This window comes from Siniperca chuatsi, linkage group LG19 (genome assembly GCF_020085105.1).
Source record: "Siniperca chuatsi isolate FFG_IHB_CAS linkage group LG19, ASM2008510v1, whole genome shotgun sequence".
Taxonomy (NCBI): Eukaryota; Metazoa; Chordata; class Actinopteri; order Centrarchiformes; family Sinipercidae; genus Siniperca; species Siniperca chuatsi.
In genome coordinates, this window is record NC_058060.1 from 26730305 (window position 1) to 26740304 (window position 10000).

The 10000-nt window shown below is 42.0% G+C and overlaps 1 protein-coding gene across 1 annotated transcript in view; it reads right to left on the reverse strand.

The window, feature by feature from the left end:
* The window catches only part of LOC122867087 (receptor-type tyrosine-protein phosphatase mu-like), a 152199-nt gene that overhangs the window by 63175 nt on the left and 79024 nt on the right, over positions 1–10000 (reverse strand). Inside the window, exons 15-17 of the mRNA XM_044177454.1 lie at positions 6629–6810; positions 6447–6541; positions 4196–4232 (exon numbers count right to left, since the gene is read on the reverse strand). Coding sequence (XP_044033389.1) covers positions 4196–4232; positions 6447–6541; positions 6629–6810 — 314 coding nt within the window. The remainder of the gene's footprint in view (positions 1–4195; positions 4233–6446; positions 6542–6628; positions 6811–10000) is intronic.

Here is a 10000-nt window from a genome sequence, read left to right on the forward strand (position 1 = left end):
TTTTCTACTGTAGAAATCTTTCTTTGTCTAAATATCGACAGGCTTTTAAACGCCGCCGACAGGAGAGCAGAGCGCTGTGCAACAGACCTGAAAGAGAAGCTCGTTAATCAGCCAATCAATCAATGAATCATCAGACATTAGTAACCAAACAAACAGAGAAGCAGCAGCAGTTCAGAGAGAGAGGAGGCGTTCAACATTACTGTTTGTGCTGATGTGTAGCAGATATAATACTTAAACAATGTGGTGGATTAAACTGCTCAGTATGAACCCGTAGTAGTTTTAATGTTCATTACTTAGACTTGTATATGCTGGACATATAAGTAACATATGCTTTGTATATCAGCGAGACATAAACTATATGTGTATTTATATACCATGTGTTATACTATATATGAAATTTACACTTTTACAGCACTGTGGAGCTGTGTTTTTATCACAGCAAGTCTTCCAGGTCCTGAAGCAGCAAAACAGCCCCAGACCATCACACTAACACCACCATATTTTACTGTCGGTATGATGTTCTTTTTCTGAAATGCGGTGTTACTTTTACGCCAGATGTAACGGGACACACACCTTCCAAAAAGTTCAGCTTTTGTCTCGTCAGCCCACAGAGTATTTTCCCAAAAGTCTTGGGGATCATCAAGATTGTAGACAAGGTTTCAGTCGTAGTCGTCTGGACAATGTTTTCAAATTCAAGACGTTTCGGCTCCCATCCGGAAGTCATTCTCAATTGTGAAAATGGTCTGAGAACTCAGAAATTTAAGCTACTCTGTGTTGCTTAAGCCCCGCCCTCAGGAAGGAGTCTACCTGAGTGTCTGCTGTTTACCTGCCTAGTTTCACCTGAAACTGACCTAATTGTTTCCATGATGGCCCAGTAATCAGTAATCAGGCCTGTTGTTTTCTGGCTGCGCCTCCCTCATCACTGTTAAGTACCTGATTAGCATGTGATTGGCTTGACCACGGTGCTAATACACTGTGGTAAACTTTGGGCAGGTTGAATCTCAGACCACCATTTCTGTTCAAAGAGGGGTTTTCTTTTTTCACAAAAATGGCTTCTTTGACTCCTCTTTCAAACCAATTCTTCTCTCTACTTAGAATCTTCACCTCGCTGAAGATAGCTTACATTTCTGAGTTCTCAGACCATTTTCACACTTGAGAATGACTTCCGGATGGGAGCCGAGACGTCTTGATTCTGAAAATAGTGTCCAGACGACTACGACTGAAACCTTTTCTACGATGGAACACTCCTGGACGAATGAGGGACGACACCGTCTTGATCATCAAGATGTTTTCTGGCAAAAATGAGACGAGCCTTAATGTTCTTTTTGCTCAGCAGTGGTTTTTGTCTTGGAACTCTGCCATGCAGGCCATTTTTGCCCAGTCTCTTTCTTATGGTGGAGTCATGAACCCTGACCTTAACTGAGGCGAGTGAGGCCTGCAGTTCTTTGGATGTTGTTGTGGGGTCTTTTGTGACCTCTTGGATGAGTCGTTGCTGCGCTCTTGGGGTCATTTTGGTTGGCCGGCCACTCCTGGGAAGGTTCACCACTGTTCCATGCTTTCGCCATTTGTATATAATGGCTCTCACTGTGGTTTGCTGGAGTCCAAAAGCTTTGGAAATGGCTTTATAACCTTTTCCAGACTGATAGATCTCAATTACTTTCTTTCTCATTTGTTCCTGAATTTCTTTGGATCTCGGCATGATGTCTGGCTTTTGAAGATCTTTTGGTCTACTTCACTTTGTCAGGCAGGTCCTATTTAAGTGATTTCTTGATTGAGAACAGGTGTGGCAGTAATCAGGCCTGGGTGTGGCTAGAGAAATTGAACTCAGGTGTGATAAACCACAGTTATGTTTTAACAGGTGGGGGCAATCACTTTTTCACACAGGGCCATGTAGGTTTGGATTTAAAAACTGCATTTTGTGTTTACTTGTGTTATCTTTGACTAATATTTAAATTTGTTTGATGATCTGAAACATTTATGTGTGACAAACATGCAAAAAAACAAGAAATGAGGAAGGGGGCAAACACTTTTTCACACCACTGTACATTTTGTTTGTTTGCTCCTAGATGTGTATTTCCTCCCTTTAGCGTCGTGAAACTTGCATTAATTGTATGTGTGAGGTGAATGGGATTGTGGGGCTTTATTAGTGAGTGTGTGTGATTTGTGTGTGTGTGTGTGTGTGTGTGAGTGAGTGTGAGTTTCAGACCTTCCTGCTATTTCAGAATAAAACAAAATCATTTAGCTTGAATCTGTGTTTTCTGTGTTAAACTGTCCAGTTAACATTCAGCAGACGTTCAGCTCTCCTCTACATTCACATCAGCTCTGCTCACTGTTAGCGCTGCAAGGCACCGTGGGTACTCTGAAAGGGAAGAGGGGAGAGGTGGGGGGGGGACCCCCCTGGGAGATCTGGTTGGCTGCTGCAGCATGACTGACAGGTGCCAGGGGACCAGCAGAGCCAATCAGCATCTGGTGTCGTTAGCCACCAGAACTGTGCTCCAATAAAAGCTGATTAAAGCCAGAACAGTCAATTACTGTGTGTGTGTGTGTGAGTGTGTGTATATTTGTGTGTGTGTGTGTGTGTGTGTGTGTGTGTGTATATTTGAGTGTGTGTGTGTATATTTGTGTGTGTGTGTATATATGTGAGTGTGTGTATATTTGAGTGTGTGTGTGTGTGTGTGATAATCCTGGATGTTCATCAGGGGAGATAACTGTGTTTTTAGCTTGTTTAGCTGCGGTGCTAAACAGCTCTCTGGACACCCACAGTCCCAGCCATTAGCCTTGTGTTAGCCTAGCGTTAGCGTCGCATAGAGTTCAGTGTGTGTTTTATTTGTGTGGTGTGCTCGTCTGTCTACAGAGGACATCACGTCGTCCTGTTTCTGGAGGACAGATGGACAAAGTGAAGGACAGTTGTCAGGGATGAGCAGCCATCTGTGAGCCATTATACCTCTGGATGGGAGCAGTTTGCTAACCATGAGCCTAGCGCTCCAACAGCTAACTGCCATCTGTGTCTCATTACACAGAAAGGACTGGCTGGCTAGCTAGCAGCTTATTTAGTAGTTAAATCCAGTCCAGCAGTCAGCAGAGTTCAACAAGGACTCAGCAGAGACCAGAAATTGGGTCCAACCAGCTAATGATGCTAACTGCTAAGAGTACAAAATAAAATGTACTCTCCACTTTTCAAAATAAAATGGTATGGAATAACTTTTATAGCAAAAATGTTTACTAACGGAATACATTTTCAAAATTAAATATTATAGAGTACATTTGAAAATGAAATGGTACCCAACCCCTGTCACAGTAAAATGTACTCTATACCTTTCATAATTAAATGTACACTACACCTTTCAAAATAAAACTATTCAATACCTTTCAAAATAAAACGCATTATATCTAAGTCATTCTAAATTGAAACAATTAAAACACGTGCAAATACTGTGCGATAAAACCAAGCAATCAAATGAATAACATGCAAAAGAGGCAGCAAATAGCAAGAACTGGTATGCTAAGAACAACAGAATATATGAAGACAGAAATTAAACAGAGGAAGGCCTAAGAACAATGAAATATGTAAATGATAAGAATAAAACAAAGAGGGACAGTTTAGTTAAAAGCAATGTTGAATAAGTACGTTTTCAGTTGTCGTTTAAAAATGTTCACAGAGCTTGCATCTCTTAAGTTAAAAACGGCTGAGGTCGTGAAGGATTATAAAACGACAAAGAATTAGTAATGTAGGCTGGTCCCAAACTATTAAGAGCCTTGAAAACAAGTAAAAGAACTTTAAAATCTATCCTAAAGACACTGGCAGTGCAGGTTAGCTAAAACTGGGGTGATATGCGCTCTCTCTCTTGTTCTAGTTAGAGGCCTGGCAGCAGAGCTCTGAATTAATTGTAGTTTATCAATGGATTGTTTTGTGAGACAAAGATCATTACAGAAGTATAATCTGCTTGAAATAAACGCATGAACAAGTTCTTCTTGTTCTGCTTTGGTCACCTTCTTTCTGTGGGATTCAAAGTTTAAGTGTGAGTCTATGATAATGCTTTAAAACTTTCAAAATCAATTCGAATGCAACACCTTCCAAATTCAAATGTAGCCAAAACCTTTCAAAATAGTACTGAATACTTTTGAGAACAAAATCTGTTTTAAACATTAAATATACTCAACACCTTTCAAAATAAAATGCACTACATTTTCTTACCTTTAGTGGCCACCCGCACACAGTCGATCTTCGTCTCCTGTTACAGAGAAGCAAATTAGTTTTCTGTCAACACAGATGCCGACATATTAGCTGTCACGTCTGGCAACTTTCTCCAGAAACACACAACGAAACACACACACACTCGTCGTAAACAGAGCGGACAGAAGGAAAATGGCTGTGGATCAGTGCCTGTGCTGGCATTTAACAAGCAACACACACACACACACACACACACACACACACACACACACACACACACACACACACACACACACACACAGAGTGAGACAGGTTTTGGTGAAAGGCGAGAGAGAACATCTTGTGTCTTTCTGGTTTTAACAGACGACAAATTAACCACAAGAGCTCATGAATATTCATGCTCACACACACACACACACACACACACACACACACACAGCAGCAGTGTGTCTCTGCGGCGTGGTGACAGTAAAAAGCACTACTGTTGCTGCATTATTCAACACACACACCAATTAAACCTCCCAGCGTCAATAATTAACACACAACACAATACGATCTGTGTGTGTGTGTGTGTGTGTGTGTGTGTAACAGTGAACAATTATCTTTTTTTTTTACACACATACGTGACAAAACACACACACGGTCCCCACTGCAGCCTATTAGTGTAACTGGTCAGGCTGCTGGAACTATCTCCACTCCTATTAAACAGTGTGTGTGTGTGTGTGTGTGTGTGTGTGTGTGTGTGTGTGTGTGTGTGTGTGTCTGTGTGTGTGTGTGTGGTACAGTCCATGCTGATATCAGTGTGTGACCTCTCTGTCTCTGTTTCGCTTCTCTGGTTTTTATGACAGAAAGAACAAAAAGAGTGAAGGAAATTGAAAGAAAACTGTAGAACAGAACAGATTAATGAAACCTTTGTTGTAACATAGTGTGTGATTTTGTCACACAGTCGATGTCGAGCTCCGCGGCACAGTGTGACTGGACGTCTTGATACCCGTCACTCCTTCAAACTAAATTCAGTCATTGTTTCCTCCGTGATAAACAGCATGTTTCTCTACACTTCAGATTTCAAACTAGAAAAAAGCCGCTCCTCCTAGCTGCAGAACCTGCCTGAGAATCCTGCTGTTTCTAAGTTTCCTTCAGTCTCACAGTGATCCAGAGACAGCTGTCTGTCCGTCCACGGGTCCACTGCAGACAGGAGCTGCTGACTGCTGGTTCGGCTGCTCTGATGGGACAGTCTGACTACATGTGAACAAATACAGGCTGAAAAAGTAGGGCTAAGGTTGTAGCCCCTTAATCAACCAACAGTGGTTTCTTTTAACCATGACCACCATCGTTCACTAACCATTACCAGGTGGTTATTACTTTAACCATAATAACAACGGTTCCCTGACCTTAACAAGGTTGTAATTTTAACCCAAATTATATTTACTTAACCTTAACTAAGTTCTGTGCCTAACCTCATCAAACCAAAGACACCTGTTGGATGTTGAAGTGAATGCTGTCAGAAAGTGGTAATTATGGTAACTAGGACACATCACGAGGTAACGTGAAACTGTTGAGTAAAATACATGAGGTGTAGGACACTAACTGTGTTAGTGTTGAGGTTGGGTAGTTTGGGCACTTCCACCTGGAGACTTATAGCTTTAGTGGGAGCTTCAGCACTCATACTGGTGATGATGGAGCTGGAGACGGACACCACATTGTAGTGACATCATCAGATGTCTGATGTGTGTGTCTGAATGTGTTAAGCTGTGTTCAGACTATCAGCAACAAAGCATCAGGCTACAAGTCATTTTCAATGGAAGCCGGTGACATGAAGCTACAAACTGACGCCCGACACTTGTCACTGGGTGACGGGCGTGGCGTGACGCGCTACAAATCAAAGTTGAGCTGGCCTCAACTTTTTTCAGCGCTCCAATGAGGTAAAGCGTCCACCAATCATCTGATTTTGTTTCACCGGTCCCTCTCTCTCCCATTCTGTCTAAAGATATGGAAGAAATACATGTTCTTGCTGTTAGCCAGTTCGCAGTATTTAACCCACCCTTTTTTTACCACAACAAAAATAAATGCACCTTTGCAGAGGCTGGCTACAAGAGCACCAGGTATGTAACGTGCATTTTGAAAAATGCACAATGGCTCGCAGTGTACTGTGTCATTTAGCTAAGTTAGCTGACGCTATGTTACGTCAATGAGCTATTGAGCAACATGGCCATGTTGTAGCTTTGGCCCCGGTAGTCTGAACACAGCATTACCTGTGGACAGGTGAACTCACCCCGTTAGCAGTGCTGACAGCCTGGTAGTAGATCCCATAACTCTTATGAGGCAGCAGAGGAGCGTTCCAGTAACCGCTGTAGGTCCGGTTATCACCTGCACACACACACAGGTAAAACAGGTTAACAGGTTAACTAACTAGCTAACTAACTGACCAGCTAGCGGCCTGTGTGAGTGACTGACCGATACAGAAGGGCATCGGCGCTCTCAGCTCGCTCATCGGCAGCTCTGCACTGAAGTAATACTGAGAGTTGAGCAGCGTGGCGTTCTGGAAGTGAATGGGCACCGGATAACAGCGCAGGATCTCTGCAGTACCTCTCCTTTGCCTGCGGGGGCGCTCCTCCTCCACCACCACCTGGTACTTACTGCAGACAGACAGACAGACAGACAGACAGACAGGTTGAATGGTTTCAAATCCAGACAGTAAGCTATTGTTAGCTAACTAGTATGTATGTTAGTTTTTAATTTAACTGGTGTGTTAGACAGTTAATCACTTTGTCAGTTAGATAACTACTCTTAGTAAGTTAATTAGTTAACTAACCAGTATGTTAGGCTGTCTTTTGATTAGTGAGCTAATTAGTATGTTAGTCAGTCCATCAGTAAGTTAGTTTGTTAACTAACTGCTATGCTACGTTCAGTTGATAATTTAGTAGCTAGCTAATATGGAAGGTAATCAGTCAGTCAGTTAGTTAACTAATGACTTAGTTAGCTAGATGGCAGTTAGTTAGTTGGTTAGATAGCAAACAACTATCTTAGTCAGTCAGTTTGTTAGTTAGTAAGCTAGCTAGTATGTTAAGCTGCCTGTTGGTTAGTTAGTTAATTGGTATGTTAGTCAGCCAGTCTGTTAGTTACTTAGCTAACTATTATGTTTGTTAATCAGTCAGTTAGTCAGTTGGTTAGTCAGACTACAAATGTCTAACAGTCTGTGTATGACTGTGACTGAAGCTGTGGAGTTTGAGAGATGTGGCTGTTTACCAGACAGGGAGGCTATAAAGAAAGATACTATCCAGTTGCATTATGGGAAATGTAGGATCCGGCGTTTTTGGAGTCGCTTGTGTATAGTAACATTTGGACCGTTCTGTTTTTAACTACTTTATGGACTGACTCACTACAGAACTCCTTCAAGATTTTTTGAGAATTTTAGCTTTTAGTTTTGAGGGGTGACATTGTTGGAGATTGTTGACTGGATTTCTATTCACATACAACCTCGACACATAAAACTGCTCTCGTCTTCTCACCCATCTGTTGGTTCATTATTCAGCTCCACAGAAAGGTCAGCTCTGCCTCTCCTCCACTCCATCACGCTCTCCTTCATTTTTATTAACTCTCTCTGTATGTAGAGGCTGTAACTTTATAACAGTCTGACATTAAACTGATAATTCATGTCGTCCTGTCTGTGCAGGTGTTAAATCCTATATGTGGGTAAAGGACATCAGGACAGAAAACGAATGGAAACAGAGTCTGAGTTCTAAATGAAAAATCATAATTTTGTCTGTAAACTGATAATAATGGAAAATAAATTCTGCAAAGAAATACAAGCTGTCTGTATGAGAGAGGAGAGGAGTTGTCTCATAAACAATGCTTGTTACCACGGTGATTTAAAGCTTCCTGACGACTTCTGGTATACAGTTTCATTAAAGTTTCAGTCTGCTGAACAAAAAGAGCAGAAAAAGACTGAATCTACAGAATTTTATGGCAACTCTACCGACTCCAAAAAACTCTACCAACTCTACGAAAACTCTACCAACTCTACGAAAACTCTACCAACTCTACGTAAACTCTACCGACTCTACAGAAACTCTACGGACTCTACGTAAACTCTACCAACTCTACAGAAACTCTACGGACTCTACGTAAACTCTACCAACTCTACGAAAACTCTACGGACTCTACGTAAACTCTACCAACTCTACAGAAACTCTACGGACTCTACGTAAACTCTACCAACTCTACGAAAACTCTACGGACTCTACGTAAACTCTACCAACTCTACGAAAACTCTACGGACTCTACGTAAACTCTACCAACTCTACGAAAACTCTACGGACTCTACGTAAACTCTACCAACTCTACGAAAACTCTACCGACTCTACGTAAACTCTACCAACTCTACGAAAACTCTACGGACTCTACGTAAACTCTACCAACTCTACGAAAACTCTACCAACTCTACGAAAACTCTACGGACTCTACGTACACTCTACCAACTCTACGGAAACTCTACCAACTCTACGTAAACTCTACCAACTCTACGTAAACTCTACCAACTCTACGTAAACTCTACGGACTCTACGTAAACTCTACCAACTCTACGTAAACTCTACCAACTCTACGTAAACTCTACGGACTCTACGTAAACTCTACGGACTCTACGTAAACTCTACCAACTCTACGTAAACTCTACGGACTCAGCGGATTCTGATGACACCAAAGACCAGCCAATAGCAGAGGGACAGTTTACTTTCTGTTTTCCACCAGCAGGTGTCAGAATTCACACAGACTGTGTTTTTGGTTCACAGAAACACTGAGCTGCACCTGAACGCAACACAGTGAGTTTTCAACAGTGTTTGTGTCCTGAGGGACAATGGAAACAATAGTGTTTTTCAAGGGAACCAGATTCAGGACATAAGTCATATATCACAACACACACACACACACACACACACATTGAGGGTGTGGATGGCGAAACTGCAGTATTGTCACATTTCCTGCCGGACAGGAAACTAACACACACACACACACACACACACACACACACACACACACACACACACACACACACACACACACACACACACACGCACACACACTGCAGTATTGTTTAATTCCCCAAAGAAACGAACAGAAAAGAAACGATTCCACCTCCTCCTCCTTTCTTTCTCTTTCTTTTCTTTCTTGTCGTTCTCTCTCCTCCCCCTCATCTCTCTCTCTCTCTTCATCTCTTTTCTTCCTCTCTCTGTCTTTGACAAACCATCTCCAATCACATTTCTCCACCCTCACGTCGCAGCACTTGTTATGTGTGTGACAGTAATCTGATTACAGCTGCAGGTTGCCCGCGGCAACACCTTTTGTCCTGCGATCTGAGGCTCTTATACATGAGCGTGTGTGTTGTATAGTGTGTGTTAGTGTGCCTGAAGGCCAACACACACTCTGGTGTCAGAAGAGACAAAAGCAAAGTTAAATATAAACACACAAAAATGAAATCGTATCTCAGAGCAGCATCTGTTCAATCTGATGGATTTCACATCAGCTATCATGTCAATTAACACACCTCACGTCTTACACACACACACACACGCTTTACATCTCCAGTCTTGTTCCTGCATAAAAAGAAAAACATAAATCTCGATTCGCTTGAAATGATCCATTTTCTTCTTTCACATGTCGTCCACAAACCACACGACCAGTCAGTGTGTCTACATGTGTTTTATATAAACGCTCTGTTCTCCCAGGCCACCTGAACAACCCACCCGCTGCCTGTTTCTTTTAATCTTATTTTACTTTTCTTATTGATCTTTTCAAAGTGACAGAATTCAGTATACTCTAAACAGTAGG